Source organism: Urtica dioica, chromosome 4, assembly GCF_054948205.1.
Source record: "Urtica dioica subsp. dioica isolate 48M chromosome 4, U.dioica_male_clone48M_v1_H2, whole genome shotgun sequence".
Classification (NCBI taxonomy): domain Eukaryota; kingdom Viridiplantae; phylum Streptophyta; class Magnoliopsida; order Rosales; family Urticaceae; genus Urtica; species Urtica dioica.
Window position 1 is genome coordinate 2,615,631 of NC_142759.1, and position 25,899 is coordinate 2,641,529.

Genomic DNA, 25,899 nt, shown 5'->3' on the forward strand with positions numbered 1-25,899 from the left:
TCTATCAAATGTTCATGTGTTCTGAAATTTTTTAAGTGAATCAAATTTCAGGTGTATACACTCAATTATGTATTTACTATATATGGTTAAATCTATGTATTATATATTATTCATGTAAAAAAAAATTGAAAATCAAATTTCGGTTCCTCTTCTTAAAATGGGCACCGGTTTGAGCCCTCTAAAAAAAAATTATATATTTTCTTTTCCGACCACATAACGATTACAACTTCCCAGTGAAGTAAAACTTTAAATCTTTTTCGCAGAAAAAAAAAAATTATATACGAAAAAGTACAAGCATTCAAAATAAGAGCTTCATTTCATTGCGCATCCAGGGAATCGAACCCTGGTCAGTACCGTGGGAGGGTACTATGATACCACTACACCAGATGCGCCAGATACTGAGAATATTATTACTTAGATATTTAAAATATGCCTCAGCCAAGCTTCCAATCAAACATTTTTCCTCAAACAAGTCAAGGTTAAGATATGTAGCAAATGAATGATTTCTCACAGAAGAGTATAGTAAGGTAGTCATATTTCACACCCTGATTAGAACGAGTGATATGGGCGTGGCCGAAAATGAGTACGCAATGTTCTCGTTGCTGGTTTTCGATCGACCTTCGTGAATGATAAAGTTCTCTGGGAAAGCCGGTGTGTCTCGTCTAGTCTCTCCACCGACCAAACTCTCCAAATCGGGAAGCACAACTATCTAAATCTCCAAAAAAAAAAATGTACTAGAACGGCGATCAAGTGCTTGCGTAATCCTATCAAAGCAAAGAAAAGGAAGAAGACCTGCCGAAGAAAGAATCCTATTGATAAACCTCATATGATGCAAAAACAGCTCTGTTTATCACCGAAAACCTCAAGAACAATGCAAGAAAAAGGGGGAAAAAAAAAAAAAAAAAAAACAGTATCATATTTCCAATAATTGATAGTTTGACGATTGCGAAATGAAATTCATAAACTATCCTTCGCTATCGGGTTCGTTCTCCTTTGCGCTTCGCTGTTTCACAACGAACATTATAGCTGAGCCAAAAACGGCGACGAGCTTCGATACCTTAAGACGATTTCTTGAAATCTAAATCAGAGAAGAGAGAGTGAAGTAGAAGAGAAATACTGGCAATACTACCTTTCTTCTTCTTTCCTTTATATTTAAGTTATTATAAATTTACAATACTAATATTAATTGAACTGCTTGCGCATCAAGCTACAATCAAAGAATGACAACTCAACTGTGAGATTCGACGAGGAAGCTGTTGTGCATTTGATACTCGCTTAGTTACTCCACATTAGACACCACTAATACTCTTGTAAATTTGAAGTCATACACATTTCTCTAAAAAAGGCTCTATTCTCGGAACGTTGGCTTTAGGCCTCAAAATGTATTAAGCCGGCCCTGCTTGATATTTTGTGTATTTACGAAAAATCAAGGTTTCAAAGTGCCATTTTAACACGTCCAAGGTAACTAAGTTTAGATAAAGTTTCGTATTGAGCCGAGAGCTCCCAAAGCTAGAAGAGAACTACAACGTTGAATAACGGTTTGCAATCAAAACTTAATCAACTAATCTTCTGTTGTTGTTGTTGTTGTTGTTGGAGCGTGAGGAATGAACGGAGGCAGCCGTTGATGGTGCGTGGTGCGGCTCCATCGCAGAAGCGCTTAGCCAAGTCAACAGCCTGCGAGTCAAAGTCAAAGTCAAACCACACAAATTCAAGGTAACGAGAGGTGGCATTAGGAACAAGAGGTATTTTATTTTACCTCGTTGATAACAATCTGGTGGCGCGTTCGTCGGAGGGCGATCTCGGACATGGCGAGGTGCAGGATGCAGAGCTCGAGGATGCGGCCGCCGGCGTCGTGGTTCCAAGGGGGAGGGGCGAGGGCGTTGATGTGGGCCACGTTCTGGTCCCACCGCCGCGTCACCGCCATCAGCAGGGACCTCGCCAGCTCCAGCGTGTGCCTCGCGTACACCTCCCTGGGGGGCCCACCCAGCACCGCCGCCTCTATCCCCGACTCCTCCCTCTCCCGCCGCTCCAGCTCCTCCTCTTCCTCCGCCGTCTCCACCCTCACCGGCGGGCCCCCCAGCCTCATCTCGTCGTATCGCCACACGCACGACCCCAACGACGCCTCGTCTGCACATTCACAGAGTTCAACCAGGAATCGATGTTGTCAAAGAATTCGCATTTGAGTTCATCTTATTGAAGTGAGATAGTCTCACATTGGTTGTTGTGTGTGTGAATGGACATGTGTTTATAATAGTGTAAGCGATGACGTGTGAAGGAAGGCACAACCGTGCAACACAAGGAAGAGGAGCGGCTAAACTACAGTCAGCTTAACTTATAACACTAGTCAGAAGTTAGTTACAACAAGAGAGTAGAGTATATAGCTTGTAATCGATAACTGAAAATATCAATGAGAATATTCTTTCAATTCTCTCAATCAATCTTTGTTCTAGAATTCTCTCTCTTGAGATTCTAATAGTTTAATAGTTTATATATCAGTTGAGCCTCTCCACATAGTACCAGTTCGATTTTAAGATGGAATTCAACACATCTATGTATCAGTCGGCGTACCTGTGGGGGGATCGGGACTGTTGATTCTGTTGTTGAACAGCGTTAGCGGGTCCGACGAGCCTTGCAGGCATGAAGCGTATATCATGGACCTGCATATATACCCACATCGCATGGAATTTATTTTTACTTTTACTCATTCAGCTTTCTATCGATTTAAGTACTGCTTACAGGGCCAGCTCTCTCCCCGCTCTGGGGCTGCTCAGTCGTCGGCGGCCACCGCTTCTGGCGCTCTCTCTGTCCTCCACCTGCACGCGTACGGATGGTCAGAATGAGACACGTCATCAACAACACAGAGAGAGAGAGAGAGAGTAGTCGCCTCTTTGGACATGAGCTTGAGAGTCTGAAGAGATGAATGTTAATTAATCGAGTGAGAATAACACAGCAGAGAAGATACGACTGGAAAGTGACCTGGAGCGCCGAGCCGTCCTTGTTGAAATGCAACTCGTTGGCCATGGCGGAGATTCTGAGGACGTTGTGGCGTCTGACGAAAGAGCATGACGAAAGCTGCTTTTGGCTGCTCAGCGACGCCGCCGACGACATGCCGGCGTAGGTGGATGCCATTGAAAGAGGTGGAAGATTTGCGGCCACCGAGGAATTAGGGTTTAGTGAAGGAGAAGTTGGGGGTTTTATTTTTTTTGAACCACGGAGAAGTGGGTTTTGGATGGATAACAAGTCTATATACCCCACTGCTCTACCCACGTTGTGTAACTTGATATTATTTTCTTTGATGACTAGTTTAAAAAAAACGCGCTACGCGCGAGTCAGCAATATTTTTTTTAAAAAAAAATGAAAAAGAAAAATAAGTAAAATAAAGTAAGTTTAGACTTTTAATTGTATTAAATATAATATACATTAAAAAATTATACAAAATATATTGATAAGAGAGGGAGGAAAGAAATTAATATACATACAAAAATTATACAAAATATATTTATGAAAGAAGGAAAAAAAAATTCAAAATCGAAAGTAAAAAAAATCAAAACGGAAGGGAAAAAAAATGGCTCCGCGTGTCGTTGTCTGGCGGCACCAGAATTGAAGTTGAAATAAAAATATATACAAAATATATTGATGAGAGAGGGGAAAAAAATTAAAGGTCGGGAAAAAAAATGATAATAGATGTTATTGATATAGTATAATATAGTATTAGTAATCATGATTATAATATACATAAAAAAAAATATACAAAATATATTAATGTTTGGAAGGGAAAAAAAATCAAAATTGGAAAGCAAAAAAAAAATCAAAATCGGAAGTAAAAAAAAAATTCAAAATCGGAAGGAAAAAAAAAATGGCTTCCACGTGTCACTGCCTGGCGGCACCAGGATTCAAGTTGGAAAAAAAATGTATACAAAATATATTGATGAGAGAGGGAAAAAATTAAAGGTCGGAAAAAAAAATAAATGATAATATATGTTATTGATATAATATAATATATTATTAGTAATTATGATTATAATATACATAAAAAAAATATAAAAAATTCAAATTGGAAAGAAAAAAAAAATCAAAATCGGAAGTAAAAAAAAAAATCAAAATCGGAAGGAAAAAAAAATGGCTTCCACGTATCGCTGCCTGGCGGCACGAGGATTCAAGTTGAAATAAAAATATTACAAAATATATTGATGAGAGAGGGAAAAAAAATTAAAGATCGGGAAAAAAAATAAATGAAAATATATGTTATTGATATAGTATTAGTAATCATGATTATAATATACATAAAAAAAATTATACAAAATATATTGATATTTGGAAGGGAAAAAAAATCAAAATTGAAAAAAAAAACACGGAAGGTTTGGCAAAAAAAAAGGAAGAAAAGGATCAGGCAAAAAAAAAAAAAAAACCCCGCCACGTGTCGCCATATGGCGACGTCACGTGGCGGAACGTGGATAAAAGTTGAAGAAGCTATACTTCTTATTAACTATGCTATGGATAATATGTAATGGATGTAATGGAAATGGATAAATGTACAAGATAATGTTTTTTTAGGGAATAATATAAATGTACAGATGTGTACCTGATATAGAAAAATATATTTATAGTAAATATTATTATGTTATATATATATATATATATATATATATATATATATATATATATATACACATTAGTATAGTTCATGCATTAATTGGCAAAAAAAAAAAAAAAAAAACCATTAAACCTGGTTCCGGCCAAAAGGCAAAAAAAAAAAAAAAAAAAAAAAAAAATCGGAAGCCAAAAAGGCCAAAAAAAAAAAGAAGAAAGCTTTTAACCTTGTTCCGCCATGTGTCGCTGATTGGAGGCGCCACGTGTCGCCGATTGGAGGCGCCACGTGGCGGAACAAGGTTAAAAGCTTTCCTTCTTCTAATATGTAATGGATAAGAAAAGTAGCAAAATAGTAAATTTTAATATTTTTTTTCCTGCAAGAATTATTTGTCATCCACAGAATTAAAGTTGTTTCTTCACATATTTAGATGGTGTCATGTGTAAGTAAAAAAAGTGGAATTATAAATGAAAATTTATTATTGTGAAAATGAAGCAACAGATAAGTGACAAGAGGGGTGGTGCAAGATGGAATCGGCTCGCTAAAGTCGATGCTTTGATGGATGACATCCGGGACCTCAATCGATTTTCAGCCTTGTTCAATCTTCATAGTCTGCGATCTCGCCATTGGATCCTCTTCAATCAACTTCAAACGCCACGTCTATGATTCGTTGATTGACGATCTTTGCGTCGCCGACCGGCCTTCAGTGGAGACTTTGATGGAGGTGATCCCCATCCTCCTCGTTTAAGCTCCTGCCACAGACCGACCTCACAAAAGATTTTCCTCTCTCACCGATCGAGAAGTTAGATCTGGACGAGTCACGGATGGAGGCAGTAACGCAAGTCGGCCTTCGTCCTCACCCGGTGCTCGCCGGACTGGTTCAGACCTCGTCAGGGAAGACTCACCCAGAGAAGACGCTGCCGTCAGTGGCGGATCCAGATTTTGGAAGGAAGGGAGGCCAAAAATCAATTTAGGCTGATTTTTTTTTAAAGCCTGAAAATTTGGGCTTTGGAGGGCCCAAGCCTCTTGAGGCTTGTACCTGGGTCCGCCACTGGCTGCCGAGTCTGAATATGATCGGACGTCGCCGAGTGGGACCACCCGCGTCAGATCCGAAGGGCGAGGGACCAACGGTTGGTCTCCATTGCGCGAACCTAGGGCAAAAGACGTTTCTGGAGCTGAAACGACCCGATCACCGTCGCGAGGAACGCCGGAAGAAGGGAATGTCATCGGATTTGGTAGACGCGATCACATTGGGTTTGGGAAGCGCATCTCTCCGTCACGTGCAGATCTGGAGGAAAGGGGCGCCGCCGCGCTCGAAGAAGATCGACCTAGGTCGCGCGAGTCGGAGATAGTGACCGTGATTTTGTTTCGTCGCAACAATTTTTTTTTCCTATTCGTAATACCATTTTGGTGCTTGAACCATTATGTGCCACACCTAAAACAAAGCTGAAAATGCAATTATAAATTAAAATAACAATTACATTTATTTTCAAAAAAATAAAAATCATCCATAATGATAAAGAGATGATTTCGAGCTACCGCAAAAACAGAACAGTACAAATAAAATGTTAAACTTTCCGTACATAACAATCTACACACATATATAAAGAAAAAGATCAAGGCTTTTCAACATTCGACTTTACCAAATTCTCTTGCGCCATGTCTTCCTCACGAATTTTATTTTCCGTCTCAGTTTTCTTTTCGTTTTTCCTTGAAACGTCGTCGACTTTCCTCTCTGGTGCAGTGGCTATAACATTTTCATCAACTTTTTGGGAAATGTCTTCATTATTTGCTTCTTTTGTAACTACTCTTTCTTCAGCAACAAGAAGGATTTATTCAACTTCAACGGTTGATACCACAATATTATCATTTTCAATTGTAGCTTCATTAACAGCTCTTTCCTTTTCCACTGCCTTGTGTATAACCTTCTCGTCACCTTCTGTTAAATCCTTTCCTTTTTCTTCGTTCTGTAGAAAGAAAAAAATTGCTCTTACCCACAAAACAATCTTATTTCAAATGAAAATCAAAAAGGTGATTATAAACATAGAATCATATTTTTTTTAATACGCAACGGATGAGTTGATTAAGTATCATCATACATTTACAAATGCCTATTAGCACATCCGATTTGTGAATATAATGAATATTACGGATTGTGGCATGTATTAATTTTTCGTTGGCCTCTTCTTGACTTAGGAATAATGACTCGTGTAGTATTTTGTTATAACTTCCATCAATTTAAGGATAGAATCTCAAATGTACGACTCAAATGATAATCTTTTTTTTTTAATGGTAAAATGATCTATTCAAATAGTTTTTTTTATAAAATATGTGGACTATAATTAAATGAAAAAAAAAGAACATGGAATTTTTCTATTTAAAATTCAAAGGAACTTCAAGTAAAAATAAAATAACGACGAGTGCTTGTCAAAATTCGAAAATAAAATAAAAACTATAAACGTACGTCAATTTTGTGGCTTAAACTTCGTATGTAACGTATATAGCCAGCTCTTCATTTAATGGGAAATAAATACAACACATATATTTTTGTACTAATAACGATTTTATCTAGTATCGTATGTTTGGTAACTTAAATTAATGTTTATGTTGACAAAATGATTTAGCGGTCACACTCGTTAGTCGTTACATTAACGCCATTCACACCGTTACAAATTTTCCCATGAAAGATTGAAAGCAAACTGTGAAAAGACACCTTTGTGTATTTATTATTTCAATAAGTAAGCATTGGAATACAGTAGGAGAAAATTTCAAAAGCAATTACCAGAGTAAGGAAATAAAGTGAGGTTGTTGATCTAAATTCGTGAACATTAATTAGCAACCAATTGAAGCCACCCTTTAATGAGCATGATCCATCGATAGGAATAAAAGGAAAATAATTAATTGCATAACAACTTGTAGATATCATATATATGTATAATGTGTATATTTGTTGCAATTTTATCGAGTAATTGCACTTTGATCTTTAAACCTTTTTTTTTTTTTATTATTATTGTATCTACCCTGAAATTTTCATTTTTGACATTTTTTTTAACACCTGTAAAATTTCCGTTTTATATGAAAAATTGTATAATAACTTATTATTTCATTATATTTTTTTTATTAAAAAAATGACTAGGTACAACTCTGAAAATTGAAATTTTTATTTTAAATTTTAGCAGTATATTTTATGAAATAATTAGTGACATTGTTAAAATACACATTTAAAGTAGTTATAAATTACAAACTTGTATTTTTTGTTGAAGACATCAACACAATTTATTCAGTTATTTGATTATTTTTTAGGGGCAACCCACAAATAATTGAGAGAGAGAAATATCTATGATTAAATTTTGACAAATTTCATTTTTTTCTACTAAGAAACGATACAACTACGATCACTTTGTGACGATTTGTCATAAAAGTAAGTACTTTTGGGATCAAATATTGTTACAAGGTGATGACAAGGATAAAAAAAACAATAAAAAAACAAACTAAAGGGATTAAACGCCAAAACTAAGATTAAAAGGTAAAAGTGATCTAGGAGTTCGTTTAGTCCCCTAGTCCTAAAGTTTTCCTTTTATAGATGTGTTTAATTTCAAAGTTTAAACATATAAATCTTATCAATCAAATCCTATGATCAAACCCAAACAAGCAGAAAAAAAAAATTGCATATCTGAGGTCTGAAATCTGAATAATGCTGAGAAGACATGGTCTGTGTTTATTACTTTTAAATAAATCATTTTGATACGAAACTTAAGTTAACGTAACAAACTAAGATAACGTCAGCTTATCGATATTGTTAAACATAATCATATATACTTTTAAAAACATCGATTCATGCATATCAGTTCGTGATTGGTGGTTTCGAAATCTTTTGTCAGTTCGTGATTAGTGAAACAATTCCGATTGCTCTTTTCGCTACCCCAAAAAATTAATTAATCCATAACCCAACATATATAAATATAATACAGAGAGGACAATAATCATTGATATTATATACTCATAGTTTTGTAATGTGTTGTTATTGCGTACCTCTTTGAACAAGTGACTAAGAGAGCGACGTTCTTTATTGCCTTGGCCGTCCTCTACTTCTTGCTCGCCGGCGACCACCGCCACGTCATCAACCGCCTCCTTTTCTTTATTAGACTCTACCGGTGGGTCCGCCGCTGGGTTCAAAACCTTTGGCTTTGTGGCACAACCTCCCATTTTAGAGAGAGAGAGAGAGAGAAAGAGGGAGAGAGAAAGTGTGTGTGTCTGTGTTTACTGTTTAGTAGGCTATAATATAATCATATTCGATCTTTTTTTATTTCTTTTAATATTGTTTACAATTTTTTTTTTTTTAATTTAACATTGTTGCTGTTACATGTCGTTTATAATTCGGAAGTTATAACGGAGATGGGATGATTCTAATAGCTAGTTGTTTTCTGAATTTATGGCTTAATAAATTTGGCTAGAAAAATACGTGAAGGTTGGCTTCTTGATTTCGCATTGGTTGTTTATACTTTATAATACATGATCAGAGAAATGACGACTATACGTTTTTATCAGCGATTTATTACTTAATTAGAAAATAGTTATTTTTAATTTGTATTTTATTTCTTGTTGACTATAGAAATATTTCCTTTGATGCTAATCATTAAAAAAAAATTATCGATCTTTATGGTTAAAGTCAACAACGCTTTAACACGTTTATCAAGACCAAAGCTCGTCAAGGCCGATTAAAGATGGACATTTCAACTTATTAAATTAATGTCATATAATTAACATTTTAACCGATTAAAGTCAATCGAGGTCAAAATTAACCAAAGCGATTATATTTCAACTGTTTATTTCATGGTTAACCTGCAATTCACGAAACGTCAAGAAAATGAAATATTGAAACTACCGGTTAATTACCGGTATCCATCTCCAACCATGAATGACAATCAGTCTAGGTCCACTTAGTCCGCAAGACTTGGGCTACAAACAATAAAGAGCCTAGAAGATGTGAACTAATACAACAAGTTCAAGAGCAGCAATAAAGCAAGTACAACGTTTAATAACTTGTGAAATGATTCCCAAACACAACAAGAGTCGATACGCAAACCCGTCATTACACTCGACTACGGAAAGCTTACCCAATTCCTCCCATGTTGAAATCAAGAAATGTGTTACTGAAAGCTGATAAAGAAATCGGGTACAACTCCAACTGCAAAACGTGAAACAAAGAGAAAAAGTCGGAAATAAAAGCTAAGGCTCACATAATTGGTTTATGTTCCAGTGAACCTATCATTACGGCTCTCGCAATTTCACCCATGCAAAAGAAATGTACCTTCAAAACTCTAGACTTTTAGAGCAAATTTCTCACCTTATTTACCACTAGTTGGTGTTGTCCCATAGGAAGAGGCGATCGCATCGGATTTGCGTTCCACGGATTTGCTTTGGCTCAAGCAAATGGGATAAAAGCAGCTCCCAGATGCCAATTTCATAATTTTCATACCTCATAAGAATCAACACACTTTCAAAATGTACTTTTATGTCATAAATGCATAGTTTTTTGCAGAAACAAGAAGATTTGTGGCTGAACCATTCCGAGGTTGTTCAGCCGAAGCCTCATGGAATGGACAGTACTTCATGGAAAGCCATCTAAAAGGTACATGTTTTTCTTGAACAATTAAAAGATAAAATTTAAGTACTGTTTATTCTTACATTGAAAAATTGAGAATTGCACTTTGGCAGATTATAGAGCACAACAAAGAACAGATACGATTGAAGCATTTTAAGCCTATCAAGCCGTTGGGTATAAGTATAACTGCATGTTCTCTTATAAAATAGTCATTCATTTGGATATTTTTGGGTGGTATATTTACCGGGTCACGTATTGTTTTTATATTATTTTTTCTTGAACCCTGGAACCTTTCATTCTTTCATTGATGTCGCTCAAGTTTGTTCTTATTTATTTGGTGTTCATCAAGTCAAGTGTCGTATAAATTAATGATTGCTTGTTTAAGTTAAGTACTCGTGAAGACTTTGGATACTTTGATGTCTTTCTATGCGATTGAATGAATATATACCTGGTATGATAGGCAATTTGACTTGTCTGTGTTTGATTTCTCAAATTGTGCATCCAACGGAGTAATTATCCGATTGGGTTTAGATTTATCTAATCACATAGCTATGCAAATAATGAAATAGTTGAGCTATGATGCTCTCTTCTTTTTTGTTTCTCATTGTAATTGCTCACATGTTTTCTAGTTTTTTTTACATACCTGCTGTTTTAAGAGGTTTATGATTTTAATTTTCTTAATTAACTAGTAATGTTTTCTCCTAGTGGTGGTGTTGATAAAAATATGATCGAATAAACTGGCAGTTCGGGGTTAAAAAAAAGGACGACACCTTACTGTTAGATATCATGAAGACGTTAAGTGTTTTATAAACATAACAAAAGAAACACAAACCATGTCCAGAATCCATAAATTCAAAATAAAATAGCAAACCATTTAATGTAAAAGAACTTACAGTTTTGGAGTGACGACATTTTGAACGGAAGCGTAAATACTGATCTTCAATCGATTTTCCTTTGACAAAATGATGGAGACCTTGGCGTTTTCCTTATACTTCAGTTATGGTTTTGTGGACAGTTTTATTTTTTTTTACAGAAAAATAGTAACTGTCCTAATAGGAAAAAAGATCTATATATATATATATATATATATATATATATATATATTAATTATAAGGTCAACCTGGCTTATTGGAAATTTCGGCCTTCCAATAAGCCGATAAAGACGGCTTAATGGCTTAACGGAAATTTTCCTTCCGTTAAGCCATTAAGCCGTTTCCGTTTCTTATTGGAAGCTATTATTCCGTTAAGCCAATAAGCCGTTTTGATTTCAATTAAAATGTAAAATCAAAAGGACAAAAATGTTACGTTTTTAATAAAAAAGGTTAATATGCAAACTAAATTTTATCTTTACATACAAACTATATAATGAAAATATTTTCGAGACGTTTTTATTTTAAGTAAGAAACGTGGACGGAACCACGAAAATTTTATTAATGAACCCTCACTTGTGGCGGGGGAAAACCGTGGTTACAATAAATATCATAAAACGAAAGGATTACAAAAATAAACCGTGGTACATAAACTATATTTTAGAAACTATATTATATTAAACTATATAGAAAAATTAATTTAGAAACTATATTATATAAATTACATAGAGCTTGATGAGATTGTAGAGAGAATTGTAGAGAGAATTTGATGGATGATGTTGTGAAAAATTGGATTGAAATGAGTTATATTTATAGAGAAAATGATGAAAGTGTAAAAAAATTAATAAATCCGTGTATAAACAGTAAAATAACGGAAACCGCGGAAGCCGAATTTCCGTGTAAACGGTTTCACGGAAGCCTTCTTTCCGTATAGACGGAAGCCGCTAAGCCGAGCCACGCGTGGTAGGAAGGAAGGCTTCCGCATTTCCGTCTCCAACAAGCCAGGTTGATTATAAGGTAACCGTTGGGACCAATATATTTAACGAATGACAATCTGAATTTTCCCATAAAAAATTACGTGTGCTTTTTCATTAGTCATATCCTTTCATTAGTGTTCTTTAATGACAATAACATATGCCACATAATAAATAAAAAATAACACTTACAGCTTTTGTCTTCATAGTTTATTTTACACCATAGAATAGAAGCAATGAATTTATTTGGTAATAAACCAATCGAAGCAACAATCGAAATATCCTATTGTTACAATGTAAAATATCTCTTGACGACACAGATATCAATCAAAATATTACGAAAAATGTGAAATATCGAGAGACCATGATTATTGTGGAAAAATTAGAAATACCATTATAGACCGTCCTTTATTTAAAGCTATACATTAAAAATGTATTCTTCGCTCTTCTCTTCTCTGATACAGAGTCTCCCTTGTCTTAAACGACATTAGGCCTGTCTTAAACGACAAACACGGCCACTAATACGACGTCGCTGCTTTCTCAATCCCCCCTAGCAAATCTCTCCTCACTTCTCTTTTACCCTTCCCTTTCTGTCTCTCTCTCTCTCTCTCCCGTTTTGATTCCGATTTTTGTGTGAGTGACTGAATTAAGTAAGGGGTTACGCAATGAAGCTGATCATCGGCATCGGCGTATTGAGCTTGATCTCCGTGTTGGCTATGGCATCGCCGTCATTCCGAGGGATCGCTCCTCAAGGTATGAAGATCTCTCTCTCTCTCTCACACTGTCATGTTCCAATAATGTTTATGATTAATCAGTTGTTGGTCTCCAATCCGTCCTCAGATGAGGCTCTGTACAAGTCTGCGATCATCAAATGTAAGGACGGATCCAAAACCTTCACATCCGCCCAGCTCAACGACGACTTCTGCGACTGTCTCGACGGCACCGACGAGCCAGGTCTCTCTCTCTCTCTCTTCATCGCTGTTCATAGTCATATTAGGTTCTTCATTCTCTCTCTCTCTCATATACGATGTGTAATAGGCACGTCGGCTTGTGGTGAGGGAAGATTTTACTGCCGCAACGCGGGGCACGCAGCGAAGGTGATATTCTCGTCCCGAGTGGACGACGGAATCTGCGACTGCTGCGACGGCTCCGACGAGTGGTCGTCGGAGGTGCGGTGCCCCAACAGTTGCTGGGAGCAGGGAAAGGCTGCGCGGCTCAAGCTGCGCGCTAAGATATCCACTTTCAGGGAAGGAGTTTCGATTCGCAACCGCCTCATTGCAGAGGCCAAACCCTCTCTGGCCAACGACCAAGCCGACCTCGACAACCTCCAATCCCAGCTCAAGACCCTCACCGCCCTCGTCAACCACCTCAAAGGTCTCTCCTCTCTCTCTCCTCTCTCTCTCTCCCTCAATATCTCACACTTCTTGCTTTTGTCACCCACAGACCAAAAGGAACAGCTTGACAAGGCCGAAGAGAAGGCACGCTTGCTCAAGGAGGAGCAACAAAACAAGGCCAAGGAGGCAGAGAATGTCGAGAAGAAGGACGAAATAGACAACAAAGATGATGATCAACCGGCGGCAGAGGAGGAGGAAGAGAAGAAGAAAGAGGAGATTGAAACTCCCAGCGACAATGAAGACCTCTCTAAAGTAGGCATTCTTTTCTTCTTCTTCTTTTTCTTTTTCTTCCCAATGTGTATGAAACTCCGCACGCCTGAACTGTCGTGTTATTTAGGGTAACGATGAAGAGGAGTTATCCAGGGAAGAGTTGGGTCGGCGTGTTGCTTCCCGCTGGACGGGAGAGAACACCGGGAAGCCGGCCGAGGATGATGTCAGCACCGCAAAAGATAGCGAAGACGATACGCCAAAGGACTTGCAAGATCATGTGCCCGATTCCTATGCTTCTGATACCGATGAAGACCACCAACGCTATGACGAAGACATTGCCGATGACGACGACGACTTCAAGGAAGAGGATCCCGAGGATTCTCCTTCTTCTTATAAATACGAATCTCACGACGACTCCCACTTTTCGGGTAATCGCTCTTTTTCATTTACATTCATCACCTATCTAGCAATAAACAGTGTTCGTTTAAATCAGATTTTCCCTCAATTTTTATGACGCCCCATTTAACTATTACTTAGATATGGCATCCCCAAGTAGTCCTTCTTTGTTGGAGAAGCTTCAACAAAAGGTTAAGAACATTTTAAAGGCTGTAAGCTTATTCCAGACTCCTGTGAACCAATCAGGTAGGTAGATAGGGAAGATGTCGCAAGCCAGATTGCTCCGTGTTTTTATATTATTTTATTTAATCTATTCCCACAAATATGGAAATTATTGTGGTGTCCTTAGATGCCGCTCACATACGCAAGGAATATGACGAGTCCAGCGAAAAGTTGTCCAAAATAAAGTCACGAATATCAAGTTTGACGCAGAAACTTAAACATGATTTTGGTTAGTAAATATCATCTGAATTGTCTGTACCGTTGGTTTGTTTGCACCACAAATTTGTTATAAGCAATAGCTGAACTTACAGGGCCGGACAAGGAGTTCTATTCGTTTTACGACAAATGTTTCGAAAGCAAGGAGAGCAAGTAATGTGTATTTATTTTTATACTTCTTTGAGCGCATACTTGCAGCGAATGATGATTTGTTGTGACTCTCGACGTTGAATAATACTTTGGATCCCAGGTATGTTTACAAAGTGTGCCCATTTAAACACGCTTCCCAGGAAGAGGGGCACAGCTCCACTCGTTTGGGGTAAGTCACGAAGTCTCTTTATTTTTCAAAAAAATTTCCTGAGTTTGCGAGTATTTTACTTTGTTTTGTCCTGAACCAGACGATGGGAAAAATTTGATAATTCCTACAAAGTCATGATCTTTTCAAATGGTGACAAATGCTGGAATGGACCCGATAGAAGCCTGACGGTATAATCATTTTTACATCCTTTTATTGTTCATTAGTTGTCAATATTGTGAAAGTTTAAGCGAGTAAGATGCAGCTAATATCTAAGAAACGATGTACTTATAATCCTTCAGGTGAAGCTGAGATGTGGGCTGAAAAATGAGGTGACAGATGTTGATGAACCGAGCCGTTGCGAGTAAGAATTCACCGCTTAGCATTGTCATATTTGGTCAAACAGTGGGAATGATGTTTTGCTTGTTTCCTGTCATCGCAGATATGTCGCATTGTTATCGACCCCAGCAGTGTGCTTCGAGGATAAGCTCAAGGTAATTCGTTCATCTATTTATTTTATTTATTCGGTGTTAGGTTTAGAGTTTGAACACCCATTATGTGATGGCAACAGGAACTTGAACACAAACTAGAGGAGATGAACAAGGATGAGCCTGAAAAGCACGACGAGCTTTGAATTGTTGCATCGCATCAATGATACCCCGATTATAGAATTCTGCCCAATCCCGGAATAGAGTTGTTGATTTGGTTACACAGTTTTGAACTGACGACGGACTCGGCCCAAATTTAGTTTAGACTTTAGACAAAGCGTTTACGAAAATGTAGTTGCTGAGGAATAAAGTGAATGAATGAATATTATTAATACTACGAGGCATTGTCTTAACTCTCACGGTCACTCTATTTCTGAATTTTTCTGTTCATTCCACCGGAGATTGGACATGAAATTACAGTGGAAGTAGTGACATTTTTTTTTTCTTTGTTGTCATGAATACGATAGGAAGGATTACTTAGATGTACGCACTGAAAAGACCGGCCTGTCGATACCTTGAGTGGAGAACTAGAACCGATCCCAGACCCGCTCATTGGTGTTGTTGCAGAGCCAAACCCCGATAGAACTTATGTCTGTTTTTTCTTTTGGTGGGGTTACGAGCTTAGCACTTTGGTCTGCGTTTCGCATGAAAGGTATCAGAGTCGTCTTCTAAACCAGCCTTCCACTTCAATGTTGACTCTTCTCCCTTTATAAGAACACGCCAGTGACGAGAACGAGCGAGAGAGAATAAAACATACAAGCAGGTCAATATCAAGTATCATTGTTTTTGGTAACACAAACCAGATAAAAGAAGAAATCACTGAATGTAATATAACCATAAATGAATGTAACCAGTTTTGGCTAGGAGCTCCTCTAAAGCTCTTTTCATATCTGTACGCTCACGACGTAATAACCAATTTAAAGTTATGAATTTGCAAAATAATCAAGATTTTTTTTTAATTTAGTGAAATAGTTAAAATGTACCGTGATCTGGTTTCAAAATAAATTTTGGGGTGTCGTAAAAAAATTTAATCTTAGTTGTTAAATTTTTTTTGAAAACGTAAATTTGATTAATTTGCTGAAAAGTTGAAACATTGACTATTTTGATAATCAATAAGTTTCAAATGGTTATTTTGTACAATTTTTTTCTTAAAAAAAAAAAAGATACGTTATAAATTTATAATCCATTTCTTAATTGTGCACGACCTCTATGACCAAAATATGTTAATTCCTTTGAAGGACGGCCGAGAGAGAAGAACTTCGCCGGGGAATTTTTTTCGCGAGGTCAACGAGAAAGAGAGGGCGAGAGGAGTTGGATTAGAGTCCTCGCCGGGTTTGACATCCAAGGTAAGGATTCCGAATTTCGTCTTCTCTATTGTCCAAAATTTTAAGGAATTTTTCACGGAGTTTGGATGTATAAAATCAAGTTGGAAAATTGATTTTCTAGGGTTTCGGAAATTGGAATCAAATTGGGGCTTTTAAACCCGCCGATTGGGACGAAATTTCAGAGGTTCGAAGAAGTTGCAACGAGATCAAATCTGTTCAAGGTAATTCCCGTTACCCTGCTGAATTTTTGAGATGGATGTTAGGGTTTCAGTTGGGATTTTCTGATTTCATGGTTTCAGTTGGAATTCGAAATTAATGGCTACTGATTATTTGAGGTTCTTTGTGATTTTCTGATTTCATGGTATCAGTTGGAATTCTTTGTAATTGAGTTGTGTTGTTAATTTTCTTCGCGTATTCTCTGCTTAGCCCAATGAGTGTGGCTTGAAATTGAAACTGTTGGGTTTGATTTACGATGTTGAGTCTGAGATGGTTTGGTGATTTTATGGTTAGATTTTAAAGAATGAGTTCGGTATTGGTTTATGAAACTCGTTGGTTTTGGTTAGCTCGAAAATTCTGGATATTGAGTTTTGGAATTTAAGTTTCTGGGTTGGGTTTTGGGAATCAGAATTTGTTTTTGGACGAGGATTTCAGTAATATGACGTTGGCTTGATGATTATGTGTGGGTCAGATTTGTTGTCGTAGGCTTGGACCTGCTTTGTTTATTGAGTGAATTTATGATTACGGTACTGTTTATCCAGAATCGAATGCCCGTCGAGTTGTGCTATCGGATATGATTAAGGCAGTTTGATTTTTTTTTTTTTTTAAGATCAAAATTTGTATCTGAGTCTTGTTAGTCACTAGTAAAGGTTCTGATTCAAACTCAGTTAGAGCTCCAGACCAGCCCTTATACTTATAACCCACTGGGCTCAAGCATGGCGAGTCAGGCCCAAACTGGTAACCCAAACAAACATGAAGTTATATTTTATTATTTTTAATAATTACATTTTATTTTTACACAGCATAGTATCACTATCACCAGTGGAAACTACTAAAAGCCATTTCCGGGAACGAAATAAAAAAACCCCACTGCCGGTATGTTGTTACCCAGATTACGTAAATCTGTATTGACGATCTCAGTTATTCCATCGAATTCCATTGCTGCCCAGTTTTTTGCTTCATTCCATAAGGGGAACGAAAAATTCAGCTTCGTAAGTTTATTTCTACCAAATGCAGTCCCAGTTTTGGGCTGTGCTTTTGTTTATTTCTTTTATTGGAGCTCATGGTTTTCTTTAAGTAGTGTTCTATGTTTTGTGTAACAAACAAGTGATTCAAAATGAGACAATATCTTTTTCGCCGTTTGTTGATATTTTTTTTTTATCGTATTGCAGACTGTAAAAGGACGACAAGATAAAGTCCCATCAAAGGTATCTATGTTTGTCCTATCCTAGTTTTTGAGCTATTATGTTTTAACGATTTTTGATTGTTACATCTCACAACTAGCATATAACATGTTCCATAAAACTGTAGAAGACAATTGGACTTTTAACAATAGAACATCATTATGTATGGATGAGTATAGTGCAGTACAATGTATCTATCATGGAAGATTTGTTTTCTTCTTTCTCAATACAATCGAAGATAGATTATAAAAATGTGTGCTTTAATGTTTTTTTTTTTATTGATGTTACAGTTTTGAGGCAGATTTTCTTGATGACATATCATATGATTTGTAGTTCTACAAACTTGAAATATCATCATTTTTGCACAGAAACCCGATCTTGGTATCTTTCCCTCTAGTGGTAGAATGAGCTTAGTAGGTTTCACATTTTTGTTATGTGACTGCTCTGTTATGTTGTCTGTAATATATTTTTAGTAAACTTGCTACCTTAAATGTCGAGAAGTCTTTTTATTGAGATTTTGATCGATTGATAAAGAGTGGCTGCGAAAACAGTGAGAAGCTACAGAGCTTCCAAAACAATTTCTCTCTTTTCTCCGGTTAATCAATAGAATTAACATATTTTGGTCATAGATGTCATCAAGATTAATGAATTGTTTTTTATAATTGGAAATGTAATAATACACACACAGAGCCAAATAAGGCTTACAATACGTCAGAAGCGTGCGGATACGAAAAGAGCTTTGGAGGAATTCCTAGCAAAAAATGGCTCCTCAAAACATTCATTTATGGTAAATTACATTCAGTGATTTCTTCTTTTCTGTTTTATGCTACAAAAAACAGTAAGGCTTAATATTGACTTGTATGTTTTATTCTCTCTCGTTCGTTCTCGTCACTGGCGTTCTTATAAAGGAAGAAGAGTCAACATTGAAGTGGAAGGCTGGTTTAGAAGACGACTCTGATACATTTCATGCGAAACGCAGACCGAAGTGCTCGGCTCGTAACCCTAAGAAACCCCACCAAAAGAAAAACAAACGTAAGTTCTGGTATTGTTTTGATTTTTTATTTTTTTTGGCTGTGTGAATCATCACGACTAGAGCTCTTATCCGACCTCTCAAAAAACGATCGGTCATGCATAGAACGAAAAACAACACACAAAGGTTTATAGTGGTTCACCCTCAAAATTGGAGTAAAGTTTCCGTGTCAATCCTCACATCCCGGTGCCCTGAAACCCCTAAATACGTGCGTAAAACTTTTAAAATGTCCCGCACTAAAAAGGCTGTAGAAAATAAATAATTGCCCACGTGATTCCTTTATAGCACAGGTTATGAATTAGGCTCATGAAGGAAATTTGGTTTGTTGATTTTGTCTCCTTGGGAGCTATACTCATTGAAGATATTGGGAGCCGAAAATTATTATTTTTATTATTAATATTTACAAGGTTTTTGGTTTGGTGTGTTATTACATATTCAGGTAAGCGTAAGAAGGATAGCTTTTACGAGTGCTTTGACGACCGCCCCGATAGAACATTCAGTTTTCGGTACAAGTCGTTTTTTGAAAAGGAAGAGTCGGATTGGGGAGAGAGTGTGAATTCGGAGCGTATGAGTAGTAAGACTTGGGGGAGTAGTAGTGAGTCCGATTCTGATTCTGAGTCCGAGTCCGACAACGAATCTCGAGCCGTTGGATCGCTTGCGGAGAGAACGCTTCTCGGTCTCCCTCTAAGCGGGCCTTTGAAGCTAGAAGACCTTAAAAAGGCGTAAGATCTTTACTGTTTTTATTTTATTTTACAATAATAATTAAAATGAAATAAAAACCTAACGAGTTATTTTATCGTTCTGGTTTCTTGTTGCAGCTTCCACGCATCGGCTTTGAAATGGCATCCGGATAAGCATCAAGGCCCTTCGCAGGTTTGATTTTTTCTATTTCTTTCTTGTTCTTGCTCACTGGGAATTTCGAGTTTATGTCATGTGGTTTAGTCTTGTAAATGTTCAATTGCTTGTAGAAGTTGGCTGTCAAGGGCAATAATGATAATATGGTGTTTTGTATTTGTTTCTGATTTTGCAGGCAATGGGTGAAGAGAAATTCAAGCAGTGCGTGGATGCGTACAAATCATTGTGCAAATTGGTGTCCACGGCTTGATTATGATTGATTCTTATTTATCATTTTACTGCCATGACGACAGTGGATCGTTGTATTAATTAAGCTGTGGGTTTAGAATCATTGGTTAAATCTTAGTCTGTAGGTGTAATTAGGATTAGAATGGAGGATTAAAGAGAGAAAAATTATGAGTCAGTGTAGTGTAGAAGGTAAGGGAATTCCTTAGAGACCAATAATTTTAACAATTAGCTTATCACTGTCATTTAATAATTAGAAAAAGAAAAATTATGTTTTTTTTTAATATATGATATTGTTATTTTTAATACACAACGATTATTTTATTTCTAATGGGTCAAATTAAATATTCTATAATCCGAAATCTGTTATTTGTCACTTCAGAGTAGACTTCATCATTAATATGTATATAACGTTTACAAAGAATTTAGATGTCGTTATTTTTTTTTTCCCGCTATGTAACAAATTATAATATATAAACTAATAATAATACGCGACATGAACATGTAGATAGTAAGTATGTGGTCTAATTATTAAATAATTGGGTGTTTTGACATGTCCCTCTTTTACATTTAGTTTATTTTATTTTATTTCGGCAGAACATATTCAATAATAATAATTAATAAATAAACTCTTTCCATTTCAAATGATTCAACAGTAACACTCATCTCATGAACTAAAATAATATAATAAATAAATAAAAAAAAAGTTTCAGTAACAGAGAAGGACAACAGAGGAAGAGATCATGAAAGCATAGATGATAATGAGAAAGGCGAAGTGCAAAGCCCAGTTCCTCTTGAACTTGGCGAAGTAGGACTCCGGCGGCTCCTGGTACCTGATATCGAAATCGGCGACGGAGCCGGCGACGGGATCGGCGGCTGAGAGTCGCCGGAGCGCGTCGGTGGCGAGCGAGAGCGTGAGCTTGTGGCATCGTCTCTGGTACTTGAAGCCATTGATGCAGCGAAGAGTCTGCGCGACGGAGACGTAGAAGATGAGGTGAGCCAGAGAGAGGAGCAAGATCGGGATCCAGGCGTGCCGGCACCGGAGTCGCGCCGATTGGGCCTGAGCTTGGAACAGCAGGCCCAAGAAGATGAAGAAGATCAGGAATTGCTTGTGGAGCTCCTTCTTTTGCTGGTCGATTGATCTCTTCTTCTCCAGAGTCTTCTCGAAGTGGAGCTGGATTATCGTGTTCACCGCCTGAATCGCCGTGTCTTTCGAAATCCCCGACGATTGAACCTCTCTCTCTTGCTGGTTGTGGTTGTGGTGGTGGTTATAGTCCGCCATTGGAGATACAGAGAGAAGATCCGAGTGAGTGAGTGAGGTCTGAGCTCTCTGAGCTGTGGTGTTGTGTTTTTTTCTGCTTCTTTTTTATTTTATATTTAAGTGTAAGTAAAATAGTAAATAGGGTAGTTAGAGAGAGAGAGAGGGTTCAAAATTAAATCTGCTGGTCTTCCTTACAAAAGGACACTGGTTTTTAAAAGAAATGTTATTATAAAAAGTACCAAGTTTGAATTGAATGTTAATGCTGGCTAGTGTTTTTTTTTTTTTTTTTTTTTTGTGTAAAGAAAATAAATACAGCTAAAATCGCTTTTCATTGGATTAAAAAAACCACTTTTTGAACTTGTTTTTGAGATGTACTTCGAGTAATATTTTAATGCCAACAATGCTTTGCTGGTTGGTAGCTACTTGCTACTTCTGTTAGCTACATCACATCACTCAATAGTAACAAAAGAAATTTTGCAGTAATTCAATAAAGGAATTAGGAATTTAGGACGATACTTTGTCATCTATATTATAAAGGGTTTATTAAATATAAAACATATTTGACCGGACTACTTATGGGCTCTAATTATTCATCGATCTTGGAAGCGATCGGATGATCAAAGCTTTGCTTAAAAATCCTCAAGGCGGAGAGAGCATCGTTGAATGAACGAAGACGCTAATTGCTCTCATCACGAAAATGGTTTTGCCTAATCGTCTCAAAACCACTCTCGTGTGGCCTAGCTATCAATAGCTAACCGTCAAGTGGTTAGTCGTCGGATGGCTAATATTCAAGCGACTAGTTGTCGAGTGACTCGGTGGTCTTTTTTTTTTTCGAATGTAATTTTTGCACGTAAAAAGCGACATGACCAATATGCTAAGCTTTTCAAGATTATTCAATAGTCCTATGTAATATGATCCCCATGGTTTCACTTTCTCAAATGCACATACTTTTTGTAGCCCACAATTTTTTTATTCTATAGCATACAAGACTTTGCCGTTATTAAAAATGTTCATATTTCTTTGTCGGACGAATTGATCAAAATGATAAGGTTACTAGACAAGACTCATAAATTTAATCCATTTTGAAAAGAACCCCATGGCTGAAATGGACTGGACATATGCCATATATATATTTATGTGTGTATATTTTTGTAGCAGTCTATGATAATGACATAATTGCTACTTCTCAATTTCATCCCAACTAAAGAAATATACTTTACTGAGATACAATTCAAAAAACGCACCATCTGACCATTCTAGATCTTTCTTTATTTTCTTCTTCAAATTATTAGTATTATTACAAACAAATACGGATAAAAAAGAAAACAATTTCTAAACTTTATAACAAACAAACCACAAGACAGAAGAGCAGAGCTTGGAGTCTCAAAACTTCTTGTAAATACACCACACCAAGCCTCTCTCTCTCTCTCTCTCTCTCTCAACCAACAATGTGTAGCCTTTACATAATGATAAAATAACATCTTCTAAGGGGGAAAAAAAAAACCAGAACCAGATGTATGAAAAAAAACTCACAGCCTTAGCCCATAATATCCATTGAAGCGTCTGTATCCAACACCCTCTGATCAGAACCGCCGGTGGTATTGTTCTGAGGAGCGTTGATTGGCTGATTCTCGATCTCGAGACTTCCATCGTTGTTGACTTGTCGGTCTACTTCTTCTTCTTCTTCTTCTTCTTCTTCTTCTCCTTGTTGAACGCCCATCATGTGCATCAGAAGCTCCTCGGGCCTGAGATCGCAGCCCGAATCGTCGGCCGAGCTCTCCCCAGTCTTGGCTTTCTTGGAGTACAAGGCATCGAGCTGGTCGAAATAAGGGCAAGTCCTCGAGTGAACGTACCGCCTCTTGTTCCCCTCTTTGACCCTCTTGAAGTACTTGTTTATGTTCTCCCACTTCTCTTTGCACCTCTTCGCGCTCCTCTCGTACCCGAGCTTTTCCATGTCCGCCGAAATCTCCTCCCAAAGCGGACCCTTCGGAGCGTTCTCTTGGTACCGGGCGTCCAGTTCGGTCCTCAGCCTGATCAGCGCGTCGACCTCTTCTTTCGGCCACCTGGACGAGGACGACGATGACGGCCCCGCCCCCGAAAATCCCCTGCTTTCGTACTTTTCTTGACCCGCAAGGAAAGTCTTCTCAGGGGGGCTTTCTTCGTTTCCCGTTTGATCGGGAAAAAGGGCGTTGGGGATCGAGCCCATCCCCGAAAACCCCTCGTTCTCGAGCTTTTCTTGACCCACAAGGCAAGAGTTCTCGGCAGGGTTTTCGGGCTCTTTTCCTGGAAAATCAGGGAAAAGGGCGGCGTCGGGGATCGACCGATCCTTGGCGAGTTTCTTGAGGAAAGCGAGCACGGCCGCGTCTTTCTGGGCCGCGATTGACCTCTCTCTGGCCAGAGACTCGGTCTCTTTCTTGATCCTCTCGGCTTCTCGGGCCTTCCAAGCCTCTTCCCGGGCGACCCGGTCGCGCTCGCACTTCTCGAGAGCCTCAACGAAAGTCCTCTGCAGACTCTCCTGCCTCTCCACAACCTCCTTCATGAGCCTCTCGAAGAACTCAGCCAGCTTCCGCTTCTTCTTCTTCTTCTTCTTCCTCTTCTTGTCCTTCTTCCCGTCCGATTCCAACTCCGATTCCCCTTCGCTCGAAGACGATGCGGAAGAAGTGCTCAGATTCGAAGTGCCTTCGACGAGGTCTGCAAAAGGCTTGTGGACCGAGCACGGGACGGCGTCGAAGATCACGTTCCCGAGGTGGCCGGTCTCTGGCCCCGCGAGCGAGTGGTGTTGGTGATCGAGAGCCTCTAATTGGTCGAAGAACCGATAAGCTTTTCCGTTGGATTTCGCGGACCGCCCGTCTCTGGTCCTCTTGTGGTACTTGTAAATGTTCTCAAACTTCTCTTTGCATTTCTTCGCACTCCTGCTAAACCCAAACTCTCCCATTTTCCTAACAACATTACACCAAACCCAATATTTGCTTTCACTTCAAAAACAGTCTTTAATCTTCAGAAAGAACCAAACAAGTTCACAAATCAAATTCCCCCAAAAACAACCCCATATTTATATAATGAATTTAAACAAATAATGTTCTATTATTTCCCTCTATAAAAACCCCACTCCAATTAAGGGGGAAAAAAACTGTATTGTTCTTATGTGTATATTCAGGTGAGCAACTAAATTCAAACAATGAATTCCCTCTAAAAATACCCAGTTCAATTATGATGAAGAAAACAAAAATTGCTTTATTGTACTTGGGTGTGTGTATATATATGTATAAATGATAGCCATACTACAAAAATAAAGGATATGATGTGTTGATATTAACAATAACGAAAAGAGAAACCAATCAATATAAGACAAATCTTTCTCACCTCGAAACTTCCTCCCAAAGAGGTGCTTTAGCGCTAGAGTCTCTGAACTTGGCGTCCATAGAAGACCTTATCTCCAACAGAGCCATGGTCTCTTTCCGAGGCCACCGGTGACCCGACCCGGCATTTTCTGGGTCTCCGGCTCCTGGATTTTCCGGCAAGGATGAGCTTTCCAACATATGCGAAAACCCCTCGAGAGAACCAAAAAATAAAAAATAAAAAATTACAGTCACTGTGGATTTTGCTGCTGGGAATTGAATTTCCAGAGTTTAAAAAAAAAAAAAAGAAAAAAAAAAGCCCGAAACTTTATGAAAGAGAAGGCGAGAGAAAAAATGGGTAAAGAGTAAAAAATTAAAATAATAAAAGGTTTATATAAATGTGCGTGTATCTGTGTGGTGTTTAAAGTGAAAGCGGTGAATTAGGGTTTCTTAAGATGTGGCAATGTAATTTTTTAATATATATTTTTATTTCTTTTAATTTAGAGAGGTGGTGAGGGAAGTGATAAGTGGGGTCTATATCCAGCTATGTTTTTACAAATATGGAGGTTTTTGATTGGTTGATAGATTGGTCATTTTCTTGATTTGACTTCAGGATTTTTTTTTTTTACTTTGTAATTGTATAATAATAATTTGAGGCAAGTCTTATTTGACTTTTAGTCAATATAAGTAGGCTTTTTATTATATAAAAAAAAAATGCAAATAAATGCCTTTGAGTGAGATTTGGATAAGCAGGACGAAATATCTCAAAAGGATTGCGGACAAAAGAGGAAAATTTAAGGTTGAGAGGGATTTGCCAGGTCAACAACGAGATGAGAATGAGATATTTAGGAAATGAAATATGATTCGTTAAACCGTCATTCATTTCTGCACGTACTTGAGAAAAAAGAGAGGGTAAATAGTGTTACGAATTAGTTTTGGTTTTGTATATGCAATTGCAAAAAAAGACGATTAAATATAATACAGTTATATATATATATATATATATATATATATTTATATAATACAATAAGTTGATTCGGGATGGATGGGGCAGAAAACTAAATTAAAAACAAGAGTTTTTATGAGTTTTTTTATGGGGGCAAATATAAGATGAAAAAACAGTTAGTTCTACCAAAACATTTTGTGTACAAAAAGAATGAATACTACAAATTTGATTGCGTTCTCATATAAAGTTTATTTTAATTTAT

General features: G+C 37.4%; 6 protein-coding genes and 1 non-coding gene across 11 annotated transcripts; 2 read left to right on the forward strand and 5 right to left on the reverse strand.

Moving 5' to 3' along the window:
- Positions 1 to 321: 321 nt before the first annotated feature.
- TRNAG-CCC (transfer RNA glycine (anticodon CCC)) lies at positions 322 to 392 on the reverse strand. Its single transcript has one exon. It is a non-coding gene; the product is annotated as a tRNA-Gly (tRNA).
- Positions 393 to 1,367: 975 nt separating this feature from the next.
- Positions 1,368 to 3,239, reverse strand: LOC149399245 (antitermination NusB domain-containing protein). 3 transcript variants are annotated; one of them, XM_089611073.1, is made up of 7 exons: positions 2,977 to 3,239; positions 2,885 to 2,908; positions 2,737 to 2,813; positions 2,569 to 2,657; positions 1,757 to 2,127; positions 1,529 to 1,674; positions 1,474 to 1,488 (listed from the first exon to the last, which is right to left on the reverse strand). In XM_089611073.1, exons 1-6 carry the CDS (start codon positions 3,127 to 3,129, stop codon positions 1,558 to 1,560), a joined length of 831 nt encoding a protein of 276 aa, XP_089467199.1. In that variant the 5' UTR covers positions 3,130 to 3,239; the 3' UTR covers positions 1,474 to 1,488; positions 1,529 to 1,557. The 3 variants fall into 3 exon arrangements, with proteins under 3 accessions (XP_089467198.1, XP_089467200.1, XP_089467199.1); XM_089611072.1 differs by having other exon boundaries at positions 1,368 to 1,674; positions 2,977 to 3,234; XM_089611074.1 differs by lacking the exon at positions 2,885 to 2,908 and having other exon boundaries at positions 1,368 to 1,674; positions 2,977 to 3,234.
- A 2,860-nt stretch (positions 3,240 to 6,099) lies between these two features.
- On the reverse strand, positions 6,100 to 8,834 carry LOC149399246 (uncharacterized). Its single transcript, XM_089613676.1, has 2 exons — positions 8,621 to 8,834; positions 6,100 to 6,555 (listed from the first exon to the last, which is right to left on the reverse strand). The coding sequence occupies exons 1-2, from the start codon at positions 8,792 to 8,794 to the stop codon at positions 6,421 to 6,423; spliced, it is 309 nt and encodes a 102-aa protein (XP_089469802.1). The 5' UTR covers positions 8,795 to 8,834; the 3' UTR covers positions 6,100 to 6,420.
- A 3,787-nt stretch (positions 8,835 to 12,621) lies between these two features.
- On the forward strand, positions 12,622 to 15,701 carry PSL4 (calmodulin-binding protein). Its single transcript, XM_089612517.1, has 13 exons — positions 12,622 to 12,789; positions 12,877 to 12,990; positions 13,075 to 13,410; positions 13,480 to 13,682; positions 13,768 to 14,068; positions 14,178 to 14,282; positions 14,386 to 14,487; positions 14,570 to 14,627; positions 14,725 to 14,793; positions 14,873 to 14,960; positions 15,072 to 15,133; positions 15,212 to 15,263; positions 15,341 to 15,701. Exons 1-13 carry the CDS (start codon positions 12,702 to 12,704, stop codon positions 15,401 to 15,403), a joined length of 1,641 nt encoding a protein of 546 aa, XP_089468643.1. The 5' UTR covers positions 12,622 to 12,701; the 3' UTR covers positions 15,404 to 15,701.
- A 758-nt stretch (positions 15,702 to 16,459) lies between these two features.
- On the forward strand, positions 16,460 to 20,374 carry LOC149399248 (uncharacterized). 3 transcript variants are annotated; one of them, XM_089612520.1, is made up of 10 exons: positions 16,460 to 16,603; positions 16,704 to 16,803; positions 17,607 to 17,674; positions 17,749 to 17,790; positions 17,971 to 18,006; positions 18,671 to 18,769; positions 18,891 to 19,014; positions 19,452 to 19,734; positions 19,831 to 19,885; positions 20,043 to 20,374. In XM_089612520.1, exons 1-10 carry the CDS (start codon positions 16,478 to 16,480, stop codon positions 20,115 to 20,117), a joined length of 1,008 nt encoding a protein of 335 aa, XP_089468646.1. In that variant the 5' UTR covers positions 16,460 to 16,477; the 3' UTR covers positions 20,118 to 20,374. The 3 variants fall into 3 exon arrangements, with proteins under 3 accessions (XP_089468646.1, XP_089468647.1, XP_089468648.1); XM_089612521.1 differs by lacking the exon at positions 17,749 to 17,790; XM_089612522.1 differs by lacking the exons at positions 16,460 to 16,603; positions 16,704 to 16,803; positions 17,749 to 17,790 and adding an exon at positions 16,846 to 17,536.
- A 337-nt stretch (positions 20,375 to 20,711) lies between these two features.
- On the reverse strand, positions 20,712 to 21,608 carry LOC149399249 (uncharacterized). Its single transcript, XM_089612523.1, has one exon. The coding sequence runs from the start codon at positions 21,372 to 21,374 to the stop codon at positions 20,802 to 20,804; it is 573 nt and encodes a 190-aa protein (XP_089468649.1). The 5' UTR covers positions 21,375 to 21,608; the 3' UTR covers positions 20,712 to 20,801.
- A 992-nt stretch (positions 21,609 to 22,600) lies between these two features.
- On the reverse strand, positions 22,601 to 25,076 carry LOC149399250 (trihelix transcription factor DF1-like). The gene is made up of 2 exons (XM_089612519.1): positions 24,717 to 25,076; positions 22,601 to 24,292 (listed from the first exon to the last, which is right to left on the reverse strand). Exons 1-2 carry the CDS (start codon positions 24,890 to 24,892, stop codon positions 22,891 to 22,893), a joined length of 1,578 nt encoding a protein of 525 aa, XP_089468645.1. The 5' UTR covers positions 24,893 to 25,076; the 3' UTR covers positions 22,601 to 22,890.
- Between the last annotated feature and the right edge of the window lie 823 nt (positions 25,077 to 25,899).

Bases quoted from the DNA above. Each gene is read 5' to 3' on its own strand.
- LOC149399245 (XM_089611072.1), bottom strand. From the start codon at position 3,129: ATGGCATCCACCTACGCCGGCATGTCGTCGGCGGCGTCGCTGAGCAGC. The intron at 2,909-2,976 runs GTCACTTTCCAG...TCATCTCTTCAG, and splicing joins AGGACGGCTCGGCGCTCCAG to ACTCTCAAGCTCATGTCCAA. The intron at 1,675-1,756 runs GTAAAATAAAAT...TTTGACTCGCAG, and splicing joins ACCAGATTGTTATCAACGAG to GCTGTTGACTTGGCTAAGCG.
- LOC149399246 (XM_089613676.1), bottom strand. From the start codon at position 8,794: ATGGGAGGTTGTGCCACAAAGCCAAAGGTTTTGAACCCAGCGGCGGAC. The intron at 6,556-8,620 runs GTACGCAATAAC...TTCTTTCTACAG, and splicing joins TTAGTCACTTGTTCAAAGAG to AACGAAGAAAAAGGAAAGGA.
- PSL4 (XM_089612517.1), top strand. From the start codon at position 12,702: ATGAAGCTGATCATCGGCATCGGCGTATTGAGCTTGATCTCCGTGTTG. The intron at 13,411-13,479 runs GTCTCTCCTCTC...TGTCACCCACAG, and splicing joins CCTCGTCAACCACCTCAAAG to ACCAAAAGGAACAGCTTGAC. The intron at 14,794-14,872 runs GTAAGTCACGAA...GTCCTGAACCAG, and splicing joins CACAGCTCCACTCGTTTGGG to ACGATGGGAAAAATTTGATA.
- LOC149399248 (XM_089612520.1), top strand. From the start codon at position 16,478: ATGTTAATTCCTTTGAAGGACGGCCGAGAGAGAAGAACTTCGCCGGGG. The intron at 16,604-16,703 runs GTAAGGATTCCG...TTGATTTTCTAG, and splicing joins CGCCGGGTTTGACATCCAAG to GGTTTCGGAAATTGGAATCA. The intron at 17,675-17,748 runs GTATGTTGTTAC...ATTGCTGCCCAG, and splicing joins ATAAAAAAACCCCACTGCCG to TTTTTTGCTTCATTCCATAA.
- LOC149399249 (XM_089612523.1), bottom strand. From the start codon at position 21,374: ATGGCGGACTATAACCACCACCACAACCACAACCAGCAAGAGAGAGAG.
- LOC149399250 (XM_089612519.1), bottom strand. From the start codon at position 24,892: ATGTTGGAAAGCTCATCCTTGCCGGAAAATCCAGGAGCCGGAGACCCA. The intron at 24,293-24,716 runs GTGAGAAAGATT...TAATGTTGTTAG, and splicing joins CTTTGGGAGGAAGTTTCGAG to GAAAATGGGAGAGTTTGGGT.